Source organism: Genypterus blacodes, unplaced genomic scaffold (genome assembly GCF_046128005.1).
Source record: "Genypterus blacodes isolate CSIRO-AG114 ecotype Tasmania unplaced genomic scaffold, CSIRO-AGI_Gbla_v1 ptg000291l_1, whole genome shotgun sequence".
Lineage (NCBI taxonomy): Eukaryota > Metazoa > Chordata > Actinopteri > Ophidiiformes > Ophidiidae > Genypterus > Genypterus blacodes.
This window is the reverse complement of record NW_027467082.1, coordinates 295177-313496: the sequence shown is the minus strand read 5'-3', so window position 1 is coordinate 313496 and position 18320 is coordinate 295177. Positions and strand designations below refer to the sequence as shown.

At 38.9% G+C, this 18320-nt stretch overlaps 1 gene segment (V, D, J or C); it reads right to left on the bottom strand.

The window, feature by feature from the left end:
- Positions 1-5347: 5347 nt before the first annotated feature.
- Positions 5348-9087, bottom strand: LOC142988020 (Ig heavy chain V region 914-like). The segment is given in 2 exon segments: positions 5348-5635; positions 9028-9087. Coding segments are annotated over 2 exon segments (348 nt in total).
- Between the last annotated feature and the right edge of the window lie 9233 nt (positions 9088-18320).

The window sequence follows — 18320 nt, the reverse complement described above, 5'->3', positions numbered from 1 at the left end:
GGGATTCAATGTGACATTTACTGCTATTCAAGTACTGCGATTTGTATTCTCAGCCTCGTCAAAAGTGATTTAATCTAGCAAACTCCATTGATCAAATATGTTTCCATTCGTCAGATGCTTTGGAGTTGTCTTTCTGTTTTGGTGTGTTAGTTTAAATGATATAAACATTAGTCAAAGAAACTGAAGAGCGGTCAGACAAAACTGTTTTATTTGTTTTATTTTTAACAATTAAAGTTGTGCCTCAATAATAAAACATTGCCCTCCATGTGCATCTTTCTTCCTGATCAGTTTAAAGTGTGAAAATACATGGGCTCCTCCTCTGGTCACTTTGTGCATCAACTGTGCAGACACTGAGGGGTTTTTGTGCAGGTCCACTGATGGTTTGTATCATTGTGAGTCTCTGGCACAGTAATACACAGCAGAGTCTTCAGGCTGCATATTCTGTCCGTTCAGAGTCGCTGTGTTTGTAGACGTTTCCAAGGAGATACTGAACTTGTTTTTAAGTGAATCTTTGAAGAAAGTGTAATGAGTACTTTTCATTCCAATCCACTCCAGTCCTTTCCCTGCAGGCTGTCTGATCCAAGCTGTGTAATAGCTGCTAAAAGAATACGTGACCTGACATCTGATGGTCAGCTGTTGACCTGGCTGCACACTCACAGAGGCTGGCTGTGTCAGCTGTTCACACCTCACACCTGTAAAGAAAAACATGTTCAATCTTCAGTCGGTGTTGAACAGAGTGAGACCTATAAAAGAGTCTCAGTGAAACTCACAGGATCCAGCAGACAGCAGCAGCAGCAGCAGAGCTACAGAGAACATGGTTGGTATTGAAGGTGATCTGCTGGGAGCTTCTCTCCTTCTGCCTCAGCTGACAGCATGATAGGAAGAGTTTATAGCAGACTGGAAGGAAGTTCACTTTGCATAGAAAAGGACACTGACAGGCTATAAAAGAGGCTCCAGGTCAGACTGTCCTATTACAAGCAGACAATACTTGGATTTGTTTTAGAAATTATTGTTTAATAGCTCCGTCTTTTCACCTGTTGATTTGTAGACGCTTAATAGGTTTTCATTCATGTTTCATCTATCTATCTATCTATCCATCTATCTATCTATCTATCTATCTATCTATCTATCTATCTATCTATCTATCTATCTATCTATCTATCTATCTATCTATTTTGATATGTTAATGTCCTTCATTCTTTATTTGTTTTGTGAATGTGAAGTATAAACAGCAACTCTTCACTTGGCTTTGTGTGTTGAGTGTTTGTGTTGTTCTCTCCTGTGTCTCTGTGGCTGTGGAGCACAATAATAAACAGCAGAATCTTCTGTTTTCAGGCTGTTCATCTGGAGATACACCTGCTGTCTGCTGTTGTCTCTGGAGATGATCAAGCGGCCCTGGATTGACTGAGAGTAGTAAAGTGCTGTCACCATCACTGATAGAAGCTTCACACTCCACATATTTGACTATCAGTTACACTTTTTGTTGTCACATTGTCTATCATCAATGTGACATCAATGCACCACAGATGAACCTGTTTTTATTATTTATGAATATTATACATTTATCCATATTGTTTTTTGTTGATTTTGTCAATTTTCATCAGTTTTCTATCAAATCCAGCTTTTTATTTGTCCTATGCTTGTCATTATAACTCATGATTATAATATTCATCATTACACTTTCGTACATGCAAAGTCGTTCAACCATAAGCACAGCTGTTTCTTTCACACTGACTTCACATCAACTAAGGAGCAGTCCTCATTGTCTTCATTTACACCTCCTGCTGCCCCCTGGAGGTCAATATATAAAACACTTCTTTGGGTTTTTGTAAAGCCTCTCTCCTTGTTCTCATCACTGTGAGTCTCTGGCACAGTAATAGACTGCAGAGTCCTCTGGCTTCAGGTTGGGCAGTCTCAGATAAACCATGCTGTTGCTATCATCTCTTGTGATTTCTGCACGTCCTTTCACACTGCTGGCATATAATGTTGAGCTTCCAAAGGTGCTAATATACGCCAACCATTCCAAAGCTTTTCCCTCAGCTTGTCTCATCCAGTGCATCCCATAGCTACTGAAGGTAAAGCCAGTACCCCTGCAGGAAAGACTGAGAGTTTCCTGAGGCTGTTTCAACACTGGAGTGGAGGGAATGGACTCCATAGCCTGGCCATTCACAGCTGCCAAACAACAAGAGAACAGACAGAAGGTGAGAAAAAGGAGAATAAGGAGGAACTGTAAAACAACCAAAAACCTTTTTTCCTCTTTCAAGCAGCATGAAGCGTCACACACTCACAGGGCAGGAAGAGAGCTGTCAGCAGAAGGCACAGTTTGTTGGCCATCCTAGAGTTGAAGATGTGAAGTCAGCTGCTCCACACAGCACAGTGAGACAGCCAGTCAGTGTGAGGACAGATGTAAGCACTCTGCAGCTCTGTATTTGCATTGTGATGAAGGTCAGAGGTTATTCAAATACACCTTTACATACAAATGATGACATCACAACTGCTGGTGCTCCTGATCTTTACAAAGTGCACGCAACCAAAGATAAAAGAGCATTTGTCTGTCTGATGGATTTGATTTTTGCGCCGTAGTCCTGCTGTATATGTGTTGATGATAATGTCCCTAACTCTTTATTTGTTATATGATTTGAACTTGAAGTGTATCAAGTATGTGAAGGAAAAGTAAAACACGATAAATGATTACAATGTGTTGATGCTCTTGTCTCAGACCTTCAGTTATTATTCAATTCTCAACTAGTTTTAACTTGAAGCGTCCTTGATTTCAGATTATTGGAAAATTAGTCATAGCTGTGCGATTTATCATTGCTAATGTTTTTGTTTGTGATGTAGACCAACACAGTACTTTTCAGAGTACTTAACTTAGTAAATATATATTCAGAAATATTTGTGTTTACTTGACTACACATCCAAATTAAAATATATATTTGTAGTCCATTATTTTCAAACCTTTGATGATGGATGGATATTTAGGCCACTGTGGTACAAAAAATTAAAAAGAATTGCAATGTTGGAAAAAAAAAATGTGAATAAAATATTTTGAATAAAAAGTCAGAAAGTGACAGAGATTACATCATATTATGGTAATTCAGATTAAATTCATGCCGGTTTTAAAAATTCTGAAAGTCACCAAGAGGAGAAAGAGATTATTTTACTTTCAATACTTGAGTACTGTTATTATCCACAAAATACTTTTGATACTTGAGTAGAATTAACATCAACATCTAAGTTCATTTTACTCAAACATTTTTCCTCATTGATGTCTTTCACTTGTAACAAAGTCATTTTGGAATGAAGAATAAATGATGACTCTATACTTTAACACAAGTGCAGCTTCCAGGTTCTTGCTCCTCCATGTTGTATCTGTAAAAGTTATATTTTCCACATCACATGAAGTTCACTTCACAGTTCTGATTCAGTGAACACATTCAGGTGTTTATGCTCTTCATCATTATTGACGGTGATGAGTCAAATGTTGCTAAAGAGACTTTTTGGAGATTTCAGATTCACTGAGTGTCCAGTCACTTTACTACGCTGTCAGTTAAATTGTTTCTTTAAAATGTCCCCACTTTCATAATTTTTGATGAATCATCAATTAAAAATTAATTCACATTAAAGAAAATATCTGCATCATTGAATAACATTCAGTGGCCTCTAACATGTTAAGAAGGGAATCAGTCTTGAATGATTGTGAGGTCTCATAGCGCCTCCTCTGGTGGGTTTGTGGAACTGTGCAGACACTGAGGGGTTTTTGTGCAGGTCCACTGATGGTTTGTATCATTGTGAGTCTCTGGCACAGTAATACACAGCAGAGTCTTCAGGCTGCATATTCTGTCCGTTCAGAGTCGCTGTGTTTGTGGACGTTTCCAAGGAGATACTGAACTAATTTTTTAGTGAATCTTTGTAGAAAGAGGCACCAGTATATTTCATTCCAATCCACTCCAGTCCTTTCCCTGCAGGCTGTCTGATCCAAGCTGTGTAAAAGCTGCCAAAATCATAAGTGACCTGACATCTGATGGTCAGCTGTTGACCTGGCTGCACACTCACAGAGGCTGGCTGTGTCAGCTGTTCACACCTCACACCTGTAAAGAAAAACATGTTCAATCTTCAGTCGCTGTTGAACAGAGTGAGACCTATAAAAGAGTCTCAGTGAAACTCACAGGATCCAGCAGACAGCAGCAGCAGCAGCAGAGCTACAGAGAACATGGTTGGTATTGAAGGTGATCTGCTGGGAGCTTCTCTCCTTCTGCCTCAGCTGACAGCATGATAGGAAGAGTTTATAGCAGACTGGAAGGAAGTTCACTTTGCATAGAAAAGGACACTGACAGGCTATAAAAGAGGCTCCAGGTCAGACTGTCCTATTACAAGCAGACAATACTTGGATTGTGTGTATGAGTCATCTTTTAATATTTCAATACTTCCTACAGAAAATGAGTTTATTTTTCATACATTAACTTAAACTGAATGTGTTGCAGGTCCTGCTGTATATGTTTAGATGATAATGTCCCTTACTCTTTATTTGTTATCTACATTTGAAGTGTATCAAGTATGTCACAGAAAGGAAAAACAAGATAAATGATTAATATGTGATCATGCTCTTGTCTCAGACCTTCAGTTATTATTCAGTTCTCAACTAGTTTTAACTTGAAGGGTCCTTCATTTCAAATGATTGGAAAATTACTGGGACTTATCATGGTAATTGTTTTTGTACAGAGTGTTGCTCTCTCCTGTGTCACTGTGGCTCTCCAGCACAATAATAAAGAGCAGAATCTTCAATATTAGAGGTTGTTGTAGTGTTTAGTATGGTGTTGATGTGGAGATACACCTGCTGCTGTCTGCTGCTGTCTCTGGAGATGATAAACAGACCTCAGATTAACTGACAGTGCAGCTCCTGTATATATACCTAAGTATAAAGACATTAACTATATGGGTATGTATGATGGGTATATCAGCTCAGTGTAAGTATGAGTACAGTAGGACTTTGTCCAGTTGCTCAGCTAACTTTAGTCCCTGTGGCTCTCCAGCACAATAATAAAGAGCAGACACAGATTAACCTCTGATTATTATTTATGAATATTGTGCATTTTTGAATATTATTTCTTTATTGATTATGGAAAATGTCTTGCTTGTCATTATAACTCATGATTATAATATTCATCATTACACTTTCGTACATGCAAAGTCATTCAACCATAAGCACAGCTGTTTCTTTCACACTGACTTCACATCAACTAAGGAGCAGTCCTCATTGTCTTCATTTACACCTCCTGCTGCCCCCTGGAGGTCAATATATAAAACACTTCTTTGGGTTTTTGTAAAGCCTCTCTCCTTGTTCTCATCACTGTGAGTCTCTGGCACAGTAATAGACAGCAGAGTCCTCTGGCTTCAGGTTGGGCAGTCTCAGATAAACCATGCTGTTGCTATTATCTCTTGTGATTTCTGCACGTCCTTTCACACTGCTGGCATAATATGTTGTACCTCCAGCGGAGTTAATATACGCCAACCATTCAAAAGCTTTTCCTTCAGCTTGTCTTATCCAGTTCATCTCAAAGCTACTGAAGGTAAAGCCAGTACCCCTGCAGGAAAGACTGAGAGTTTCCTGAGGCTGTTTCAACACTGGAGTGGAGGAAATGGACTCCATAGCCTGGCCATTCACAGCTGCCAAACAACAAGAGAACAGACAGAAGAGTGAGACAAAGGAGAATAAGGAGGAACTGTAAAACAACCAAAAACCTTTTTTCCTCTTTAAAGCAGCATGAAGCGTCACACACTCACAGGGCAGGAAGAGAGCTGTCAGCAGAAGGCACAGTTTGTTGGCCATCCTAGAGTTGAAGATGTGAAGTCAGCTGCTCCACACAGCACAGTGAGACAGCCAGTCAGTGTGAGGACAGATGTAAGCACTCTGCAGCTCTGTATTTGCATTGTGATGAAGGTCAGAGGTTATTCAAATACACCTTTACATACAAATGATGACATCACAACTGCCGGTGCTCCTGTGCACGCAACCAAAGATATAAGAGCATTTGTCTGTCTGATGGATTTGATTTTTGCGCCGTAGTCCTGCTGTATATGTGTTGATGATAATGTCCCTAACTCTTTATTTGTTATATGAATTTGAACTTGAAGTGTATCAAGTATGTAAAGGAAAAGTAAAACACGATAAATGATTACAATGTGTTGATGCTCTTGTCTCAGACCTTCAGTTATTATTCAATTCTCAACTAGTTTTAACTTGAAGGCTCCTTCATTTCAGATTATTGGAAAATTACTCATAGATGTGCGATTTATCATTGCTAATGTTTTTGTTTGTGATGTGGACCAACACAGTACTTTTCAGAGTACTTAACTTAGTAAATATATATTCAGAAATATTTGTGTTTACTTGACTACACATCCAAATTAAAATATATATTTGTAGTCCATTATTTTCCAACCTTTGATGATGGATGGATATTTAGGCCACTGTGGTACAAAAAATTAAAAAGAATTGCAATGTTGGCAAAAAAAATGTCAATGAAATATTTTAGATAAAAAGTCAGAAAGTGACAGAGATTACATAATATTATGGTAATTCAGATTAAATTCAGGCCGGAATCAAAAGTTCTGAATGTCACCAAGAGGAGAAAGAGATTATTTTACTTTCAATACTTGAGTACTGTTATTATCCACAAAATACTTTTGATACTTGAGTAGAATTTACATCAACATCTACGTTCATTTTACTCAAACATTTTACCTCATTGATGTATTTCACTTGTAACAACGTCATTTTGGAATGAAGAATAAATGATGACTCTATACTTTTACACAAGTGCAGCTTCCAGGTTCTTGCTCCTCCTCTTTGTTTCTGTTATATTTATTTTTCCACATCACATAAAGATGATAAAACAGTTCTGATTCAGTGAACAAATTCATGTGTTTATGCTCTTCATCGTTATTAAATGTGATGAGTCAAATGTTGCTAAAGAGACTTTTGGAGATTTCAGATTCACTGAGTGTCATTTGAAATAATGTTTCAGCAGAATCTGTATTGTGCTTCATTCCTCTCTGTTGTAACTGCTCACATTATGAGTTAGAGAGAGAAAAGTCAAGAAAAACATTGGTGTGATGGCGCCCCCTCTGGTGGCTTCATGAACAACTGTGCAGACACTGAGGGGTTTTTGTGCAGGTCCACTGATGGTTTGTATCATTGTGAGTCTCTGGCACAGTAATACACAGCAGAGTCTTCAGGCTGCATATTCTGTCCGTTCAGAGTCACTGTCTTTGTGGACGTTTCCAAGGAGATACTGAACTGGTTTTTTAGTGAATCTTTGTAGGAAGAGTCACCAGTATATATTGATCCAATCCACTCCAGTCCTTTCCCTGCAGGCTGTCTGATCCAAGCTGTCCAATAGCTGCTAAGAGCATAAGTGACCTGACATCTGATGGTCAGCTGTTGACCTGGCTGCACACTCACAGAGGCTGGCTGTGTCAGCTGTTCACACCTCACACCTGTAAAGAAAAACATGTTCAATCTTCAGTCGCTGTTGAACAGAGTGAGACCTATAAAAGAGTCTCAGTGAAACTCACAGGATCCAGCAGACAGCAGCAGCAGCAGCAGAGCTACAGAGAACATGGTTGGTATTGAAGGTGATCTGCTGGGAGCTTCTCTCCTTCTGCCTCAGCTGACAGCATGATAGGAAGAGTTTATAGCAGACTGGAAGGAAGTTCACTTTGCATAGAAAAGGACACTGACAGGCTATAAAAGAGGCTCCAGGTCAGACTGTCCTATTACAAGCAGACAGTACTTGGATTGTGTGTATGAGTCATCTTTTAATATTTCAATACTTCCTCTAGAAAATGAGTTTATTTTTCATACATTAACTGAAACTGAATGTGTTGCAGGTCCTGCTGTATATGTTTAGATGATAATGTCCCTTATTCTTTATTTGTTATCTACATTTGAAGTGTATCAAGTATGTCACAGAAAGGAAAAACAATATAATTGATTAATATGTGATCATGCTCTTGTCTCAGACCTTCAGTTATTATTCAGTTCTCAACTAGTTTTAACTTGAAGGCTCCTTCATTTCAAATGATTGGAAAATTACTGGGATTCATCATTGTAATTGTTTTTGTACAGAGTGTTGCTCTCTCCTGTGTCACTGTGGCTCTCCAGCACAATAATAAAGAGCAGAATCTTCAATATTAGAGGTTGTTGTAGTGTTTAGTATGGTGTTGATGTGGAGATACACCTGCTGCTGTCTGCTGCTGTCTCTGGAGATGATAAACAGACCTCAGATTAACTGACAGTGCAGCTCCTGTATATATACCTAAGTATAAAGACATTAACTATATGGGTATGTATGATGGGTATATCAGCTCAGTGTAAGTATGAGTACAGTAGGACTTTGTCCAGTTGCTCAGCTAACTTTAGTCCCTGTGGCTCTCCAGCACAATAATAAAGAGCAGACACAGATTAACCTCTGATTATTATTCATGAATATTGTCTCTATTGATTATGGCAATTTTCCTCAGCGTTTCCTATCAAATCCAGCTTTTTATTTGGCCTATGCTTGTCATTATAACTCATGGTTATAATATTCATCATTACACTTTCGTACATGCAAAGTCATTCAACCATAAGCACAGCTGTTTCTTTCACACTGACTTCACATCAACTAAGGAGCAGTCCTCATTGTCTTCATTTACACCTCCTGCTGCCCCCTGGAGGTCAATATATAAAACACTTCTTTGGGTTTTTGTAAAGCCTCTCTCCTTGTTCTCATCACTGTGTGCGTCTGGCACAGTAATAGACTGCAGAGTCCTCTGGCTTCAGGTTGGGCAGTCTCAGATAAAGCATGCTGTTGCTATCATCTCTTGTGATTTCTGCACGTCCTTTCACACTGCTGGCATATGTTGTGCTTGCATCGGTGTAAATGATCCCCAACCATTCCAAAGCTTTTCCTTCAGCTTGTCTTATCCAGTTCATCCCATGGCTACTGAAGGTAAAGCCAGTACCCCTGCAGGAAAGACTGAGAGTTTCCTGAGGCTGTTTCAACACTGGAGTGGAGGGAATGGACTCCATAGCCTGGCCATTCACAGCTGCCAAACAACAAGAGAACAGACAGAAGGTGAGACAAAGGAGAATAAGGAGGAACTGTAAAACAACCAAAAACCTTTTTTCCTGTTTCAAGCAGCATGAAGCGTCACACACTCACAGGGCAGGAAGAGAGCTGTCAGCAGAAGGCACAGTTTGTTGGCCATCCTAGAGTTGAAGATGTGAAGTCAGCTGCTCCACACAGCACAGTGAGACAGCCAGTCAGTGTGAGGACAGATGTAAGCACTCTGCAGCTCTGTATTTGCATTGTGATGAAGGTCAGAGGTTATTCAAATACACCTTTACATACAAATGATGACATCACAACTGCCGGTGCTCCTGATCTTTACAAAGTGCACGCAACCAAAAACAGGGAGGAGGGAGTGGCTACAGTACTGCCACTCATGTACAGCTTCTCTGTATCTGAGTGGATTCAGTGTTAGTCATGTTTTATCTGTGTTGTTCCTGAAACCTGAGTAGCACAAAAATATGAAGAGTAATAATTGTAAATATATATTAGTAGACATTATTATTATTTGTAGATATTATGTTTATAACATAATATTATGGATAAACAGATTTAGTTCATGTCTGCATCAGAAGTTCTGCATGTCACCGTGAGGAGCAAGAGATTATTTTACTTTCAGTACTGGAGTACAGTTATTAGCCAATATATACTTTTGGTACTTGAGTGGAATTTACATCAACAGCTAAATTCATTTTACTCAAACATATTTCCTCATTGATGTATTTCACTTGTAACAAAGTCATTTTGGAATGAAGAATAAATGATGAATCTATACTTTAACACAAGTGCAGCTTCCTGGTTCTTGCTCCTCCATGTTGTATCTGTAATAGTTATATTTTCCACATCACATGAAGTTCACCTCACAGTTCTGATTCAGTGAACACATTCATGTGTTTATGCTCTTCATCATTATTGACGGTGATGAGTCAAATGTTGCTAAAGAGACTTTTTGGAGATTTCAGATTGTGTCAAAATAATGTTTCAGCAGAATCTGTATTGTGCTTCATTCCTCTCTGTTGTAACTGCTCACATTATGAGTTAGAGAGAGAAAAGTCAAGAAAAACATTGGTGTGATGGCGCCCCCTCTGGTGGCTTCATGAACAACTGTGCAGACACTGAGGGGTTTTTGTGCAGGTCCACTGATTGTTTGTATCATTGTGAGTCTCTGGCACAGTAATACACAGCAGAGTCTTCAGGCTGCATATTCTGTCCGTTCAGAGTCACTGTCTTTGTGGACGTTTCCAAGGAGATACTGAACTTGTTTTTTAGTGAATCTTTGAAGTAGGAGCTACCAGTATCTTTCATTCCAATCCACTCCAGTCCTTTCCCTGCAGGCTGTCTGATCCAAGCTGTCCAATAGCTAAGAGCATAGGTGACCTGACATCTGATGGTCAGCTGTTGACCTGGCTGCACACTCACAGAGGCTGGCTGTGTCAGCTGTTCACACCTCACACCTGTAAAGAAAAACATGTTCAATCTTCAGTCGCTGTTGAACAGAGTGAGACCTATAAAAGAGTCTCAGTGAAACTCACAGGATCCAGCAGACAGCAGCAGCAGCAGCAGAGCTACAGAGAACATGGTTGGTATTGAAGGTGATCTGCTGGGAGCTTCTCTCCTTCTGCCTCAGCTGACAGCATGATAGGAAGAGTTTATAGCAGACTGGAAGGAAGTTCACTTTGCATAGAAAAGGACACTGACAGGCTATAAAAGAGGCTCCAGGTCAGACTGTCCTATTACAAGCAGACAATACTTGGATTGTGTGTATGAGTCATCTTTTAATATTTCAATACTTCCTCTAGAAAATGAGTTTATTTTTCATACATTAACTGAAACTGAATGTGTTGCAGGTCCTGCTGTATATGTTTAGATGATAATGTCCCTTACTCTTTATTTGTTATCTACATTTGAAGTGTATCAAGTATGTCACAGAAAGGAAAAACAAGATAAATGATTTCTTTGTGATCATGCTCTTGTCTCAGACCTTCAGTTATTATTCAGTTCTCAACTAGTTTTAACTTGAAGGCTCCTTGACTTCAGATTTTAGGAAAATTACTGGGACTTAGCATTGTAATTGTTGTTGTACAGAGTGTTGCTCTCTCCTGTCTCACTGTGGCTCTCCAGCACAATAATAAACAGCAGAATCTTCAATATTAGAGGTTGTTGTAGTGTTTAGTATGGTGTTGATGTGGAGATACACCTGCTGCTGTCTGCTGCTGTCTCTGGAGATGATAAACAGACCTCAGATTAACTGACAGTGCAGCTCCTGTATATATACCTAAGTATAAAGACATTAACTATATGGGTATGTATGATGGGTATATCAGCTCAGTGTAAGTATGAGTACAGTAGGACTTTGTCCAGTTGCTCAGCTAACTTTAGTCCCTGTGGCTCTCCAGCACAATAATAAAGAGCAGACACAGATTAACCTCTGATTATTATTTATGAATATTGTGCTTTTATGAATATTATTGCTTTATTGATTTTGGAAAATGTCTTGCTTGTCACTATAACTCATGATTATAATATTCATCATTACACTTTCATACATGCAAAGTCATTCAACCATAAGCACAGCTGTTTATTTCACACTGACTTCACATCAACTAAGGAGCAGTCCTCATTGTCTTCATTTACACCTCCTGCTGCCCCCTGGAGGTCAATATATAAAACACTTCTTTGGGTTTTTGTAAAGCCTCTCTCCTTGTTCTCATCACTGTGAGTCTCTGGCACAGTAATAGACTGCAGAGTCCTCTGGCTTCAGGTTGGGCAGTCTCAGATATGTTGTGCTTTGGGCATCATCTCTACTTAATTCTAAACGTCCTCTCAAACTGCTGACATACGTGTTTCTGCTTGCAGTAGAGAAACTGTTCCCTATCCATTCCAACGGTTTTCCTGCAGTTTGTCTTATCCAGGTCATAGCACAGCAGCTAAACGTGAAGCCAGATCCCCTGCAGGACAGACTGAGAGTCTCCCCGGGATTCTTCACCACTGAACTGGAAGGAATGGACTCCATACTCTGACCTGTGCACCCTGCTGAGACAAAGAGATAGAGAGAAACAGAGAGACAGAGAGAATGACAAGGAACATAAGACAATGATCAATGAAATGTCCTTCTATCACTGAGTGATCATGAATCCATGTTGGCTCTTAAAAAGTCCAATCAACAAGAGGAGAACTCACGGGACAGAGAGAGAGCGAGAAACAGAAGAAAAATCATCTTTTGACCTCTGAGGCTCCACACAAACACAAGCCCAGTGAGCAGGACAGAAATATACAACACACACCAGAGATTTGCATCAGGATGTCTTGGAGGGAGTGGCTACAGTACTGCCACTCATGTACAGCTTCTCTGTATCTACTGGATACACAGAAGCCAGAGACTGGAAGGAAGTTCACTTTGCATAGAAAATGAAACTGACAGGCTATAAAAGAGGCTCCAGGTCAGACTGTCCTATTACAAGCAGACAATACTTGGATTGTGTGTATGAGTCATCTTTTAATATTTCAATACTTCCCCCAGAAAATGAGTTTATTTTTCATACATTAACTTAAACTGAATGTGTTGCAGGTCCTGCTGTATATGTTTAGATGATAATGTCCCTTACTCTTTATTTGTTATCTACATTTGAAGTGTATCAAGTATGTCACAGAAATGAAAAACAAGATAATTGATTACATTGTGTTGATGCTCTTGTCTCAGACCTTCAGTTATTATTCAGTTCTCATCAAGTTTTAACTTGAAGGCTCCTTGATTTTGTTTGTGGTGCAGAGCAACAAAGTTTAAATATTTCATCACAGTATCAATAGATGAATTTGTCGTTTTGTGGAGTATATATAGTATATATCAATAATTATGTTTACTGGACTTCACATCTAAGTAAAATTTATATTTGTAGTCCATTATTTTTCAAAGCTCTGAAATATTTTGAATAAAAAAGTCAAAAAGTGATTAAGATAATATAATATTATGGAAATAGAGATTTTGTTCATGTCTGTATCACAAGTTCTGAATGCTAACCTGAGGAGCAAGAGATAATTTTACTTTCAATACCTGAGGATCCAAAAAATACTTGTACCTGAGTAAAAATTAACAACTACAGCATTTTACCTCATTGATGAATTATACTTGTAACAAAGTCATTTTTTAATAATAAATAAATGATGACTCTATACTTTTACACAAGTGCAGCTTCCAGGTACCTGCCCCTCCTCTTTGTTTCTGTTATATTTATTTTTCCACTTCACATAAAGATCATAAAACAGTTCTGAATCAGTGATCAAGGTCATGTGTTTATGATCTTCATCATTATTGACGGTGATGAGTCAAATGTTGCTAAAGACTTTTTGGAGATTTCAGATTCACTGAGTGTCAAAATAATGTTTCAGCAGAATCTGTATTGTGCTTCATTCCTCTCTGTTGTAACTGCTCACATTATGAGTTAGAGAGAGAAAATCAAGAAATACAGTGGTGTGGTGGCGCCCCCTCTGGTGGCTTCATGAACAACTGTGCAGACACTGAGGGGTTTTTGTGCAGGTCCACTGATGGTTTGTATCATTGTGAGTCTCTGGCACAGTAATACACAGCAGAGTCTTCAGGCTGCATATTCTGTCCATTCAGAGTCACTGTTTTTGTGGACGTTTCCAAGGAGATACTGAACTTGTTTTTTAGTGAATCTTTGTAGTAAGAGTCACCAGTATATTTCATTCCAATCCACTCCAGTCCTTTCCCTGCAGGCTGTCTGATCCAAGCTGTGTAATGGCTGCTAAGAGCATAAGACACCTGACATCTGATGGTCAGCTGTTGACCTGGCTGCACACTCACAGAGGCTGGCTGTGTCAGCTGTTCACACCTCACACCTGTAAAGAAAAACATGTTCAATCTTCAGTCGGTGTTGAACAGAGTGAGACCTATAAAAGAGTCTCAGTGAAACTCACAGGATCCAGCAGACAGCAGCAGCAGCAGCAGAGCTACAGAGAACATGGTTGGTATTGAAGGTGATCTGCTGGGAGCTTCTCTCCTTCTGCCTCAGCTGACAGCATGATAGGAAGAGTTTATAGCAGACTGGAAGGAAGTTCACTTTGCATAGAAAAGGACACTGACAGGCTATAAAAGAGGCTCCAGGTCAGACTGTCCTATTACAAGCAGACAGTACTTGGATTGTGTGTATGAGTCATCTTTTAATATTTCAATACTTCCTCTAGAAAATGAGTTTATTTTTCATACATTAACTCAAACTGAATGTGTTGCAGGTCCTGCTGTAAATGTTTAGATGATAATGTCCCTTACTCTTTATTTGTTACGTACATTTGAAGTGTATCAAGTATGTCACAGAAAGGAAAAACAAGATAAATGATTAATATGTGATCATGCTCTTGTCTCAGACCTTCAGTTATTATTCAGTTCTCAACTAGTTTTAACTTGAAGGGTCCTTGACTTCAGATTTTAGGAAAATTACTGGGACGTAGCATTGTAATTGTTTTTGTACAGAGTGTTGCTCTCTCCTGTGTCACTGTGGCTCTCCAGCACAATAATAAAGAGCAGAATCTTCAATATTAGAGGTTGTTGTAGTGTTTAGTATGGTGTTGATGTGGAGATACACCTGCTGCTGTCTGCTGCTGTCTCTGGAGATGATAAACAGACCTCAGATTAACTGACAGTGCAGCTCCTGTATATATACCTAAGTATAAAGACATTAACTATATGGGTATGTATGATGGGTATATCAGCTCAGTGTAAGTATGAGTACAGTAGGACTTTGTCCAGTTGCTCAGCTAACTTTAGTCCCTGTGGCTCTCCAGCACAATAATAAAGAGCAGACACAGATTAACCTCTGATTATTATTTATGAATATTGTGCATTTATGAAAAATATTTCTTTATTGATTTGGGAAAATGTCTTGCTTGTCATTATAACTCATGATTATAATATTCATCATTACACTTTCATACATGCAAAGTCATTCAACCATAAGCACAGCTGTTTCTTTCACACTGACTTCACATCAACTAAGGAGCAGTCCTCATTGTCTTCATTTACACCTCCTGCTGCCCCCTGGAGGTCAATATATAAAACACTTCTTTGGGTTTTTGTAAAGCCTCTCTCCTTGTTCTCATCACTGTGAGTCTCTGGCACAGTAATAGACTGCAGAGTCCTCTGGCTTCAGGTTGGGCAGTCTCAGATAAACCATGCTGTTGCTATTATCTCTTGTGATTTCTGCACGTCCTTTCACACTGCTGGCATAATATGCTGTGCTTCCAGTGTCAAAATACCCCAACCATTCCAAAGCTTTTCCCTCAGCTTGTCTTATCCAGTGCATATTAAAGCTACTGAAGGTAAAGCCAGTACCCCTGCAGGAAAGACTGAGAGTTTCCTGAGGCTGTTTCAACACTGGAGTGGAGGGAATGGACTCCATAGCCTGGCCATTCACAGCTGCCAAACAACAAGAGAACAGACAGAAGGTGAGACAAAGGAGAATAAGGAGGAACTGTAAAACAACCAAAAACCTTTTTTCCTCTTTAAAGCAGCATGAAGCGTCACACACTCACAGGGCAGGAAGAGAGCTGTCAGCAGAAGGCACAGTTTGTTGGCCATCCTAGAGTTGAAGATGTGAAGTCAGCTGCTCCACACAGCACAGTGAGACAGCCAGTCAGTGTGAGGACAGATGTAAGCACTCTGCAGCTCTGTATTTGCATTGTGATGAAGGTCAGAGGTTATTCAAATACACCTTTACATACAAATGATGACATCACAACTGCTGGTGCTCCTGATCATTACAAAGTGCACACAACCAAAAACAGGGAGGAGGGAGTGGCTACAGTACTGCCACTCATGTACAGCTTCTCTGTATCTGAGTGGATTCAGTGTTAGTCATGTTTTATCTGTGTTGTTCCTGAAACCTGAGTAGCACAAAAATATGAAGAGTAATAATTGTAAATATATATTTGTAGATATTATTATATTGATAACATAATATTATGGTAATACAGATTAAGTTCATGTCTGTATCAGAAGTTCTGCATGTCACCGTGAGGAGCAAGAGATTATTTTATTTTCAGTACTGGAGTACAGTTATTCGCCAATATATACTTTTGGTACTTGAGTAGAACTTACATCAACATCTAAGTTCATTTTACTCAAACATATTTCCTCATTGATGTATTTCACTTGTAACAAAGTCATTTTGTAATGAAGAATAAATGATGAATCTATACTTTAACACAACTGCAGCTTCCAGGTTCTTGCTCCTCCATGTTGTATCTGTAATAGTTATATTTTCCACATTACATGAAGTTCACCTCACAGTTCTGATTCAGTGAACAATTCATGTGTTTATGATCGTCATCATTATTGACGGTGATGAGTCAAATGTTGCTAAAGAGACTTTTTGGAGATTTCAGATTCACTGAGTGTCAAAATAATGTTTCAGCAGAATCTGTATTGTGCTTCATTCCTCTCTGTTGTAACTGCTCACATTATGAGTTAGAGAGAGAAAAGTCAAGAAAAACATTGGTGCGATGGCGCCCCCTCTGGTGGCTTCATGAACAACTGTGAAGACACTGAGGGGTTTTTGTGCAGGTCCACTGATGGTTTGTATCATTGTGAGTCTCTGGCACAGTAATACACAGCAGAGTCTTCAGGCTGCATATTCTGTCCGTTCAGAGTCACTGTTTTTGTGGACGTTTCCAAGGAGATACTGAACTTGTTTTTCAGTGAATCTTTGAAGTAGGAGCTACCAGTTCCTTTCATTCCAATCCACTCCAGTCCTTTCCCTGCAGGCTGTCTGATCCAAGCTGTCCGATAGCTAAGATCATAAGTGACCTGACATCTGATGGTCAGCTGTTGACCTGGCTGCACACTCACAGAGGCTGGCTGTGTCAGCTGTTCACACCTCACACCTGTAAAGAAAAACATGTTCAATCTTCAGTCGGTGTTGAACAGAGTGAGACCTATAAAAGAGTCTCAGTGAAACTCACAGGATCCAGCAGACAGCAGCAGCAGCAGCAGAGCTACAGAGAACATGGTTGGTATTGAAGGTGATCTGCTGGGAGCTTCTCTCCTTCTGCCTCAGCTGACAGCATGATAGGAAGAGTTTATAGCAGACTGGAAGGAAGTTCACTTTGCATAGAAAAGGACACTGACAGGCTATAAAAGAGCATTTGTTCGTTTCATGGATATGATTTCTGCGCTGTAGTCCTGCTGTATATGTTTTGATGATAATGTCCCTAACTCTTTATTTGTTATGTACATTTGAAGTGTATGAAGTATGTCACAGAAAGGAAAACCAGATAAATGATTCAAATGTGTTCATGCTCTTGTCTCAGACCTTCAGTTGTTATACCAAAGGTCCTTGATTTCAGTTTACTGGAAAATTTCTGATAGACGTGTGCTTCATCATTATTAATGTTTTTGTTTGTGATGTGGAGCAAAAAAGTACAAATATTTCAATACAGTATTAATGGATTTTTTTTAGAGAATTATTACTTTCATGGATATAATATATTTTCAGAAATGATTATGTTTACTTCACTACACATCTAAATTAAAATATATTTTTGTATTACTTTATTTTCAAACCTTTTGGTGATGGAATATTTAAGCCACAGTAGTACAAAAATAAAGAATTTATTGCAATGTTTGTAAAAAAAAAAAAAAAAAATCAGATCAGAAAGATTTTGTAACTAGAAGTCAAAAAGTGACAAATATAACATAATATTATGGTAATTCAGATTAAGTTCATGTCTGTATCAGAAGTTCTGCATGTCACCGTGAGGAGCAAGAGATTATTTTACTTTCAATACTTGAGTACTGGTATTATCCAAAAAACACTTTTGGTACTTGAGTAGAATTTACATCAACATCTAAGTTCATTTTACTCAAACATTTTTCCTCATTGATGTATTTCACTTGTAACAACGTCATTTTGGAATGAAGAGTAACTGATGAATCTATACTTTAACACAAGTGCAGCTGTTTTCTGTTGATTATGGAAAATTTCATCAGTTTTCTCTTAAAGCTTTTTATTTGTCCTATGCTTGTCATTATAACTCATGATTATAATATTCATCATTACACTTTCGTACATGCAACGTCGTTCAACCATAAGCACAGCTGTTTCTTTCACACTGACTTCACATCAACTAAGGAGCAGTCCTCATTGTCTTCATTTACACCTCCTGCTGCCCCCTGGAGGTCAATATATAAAA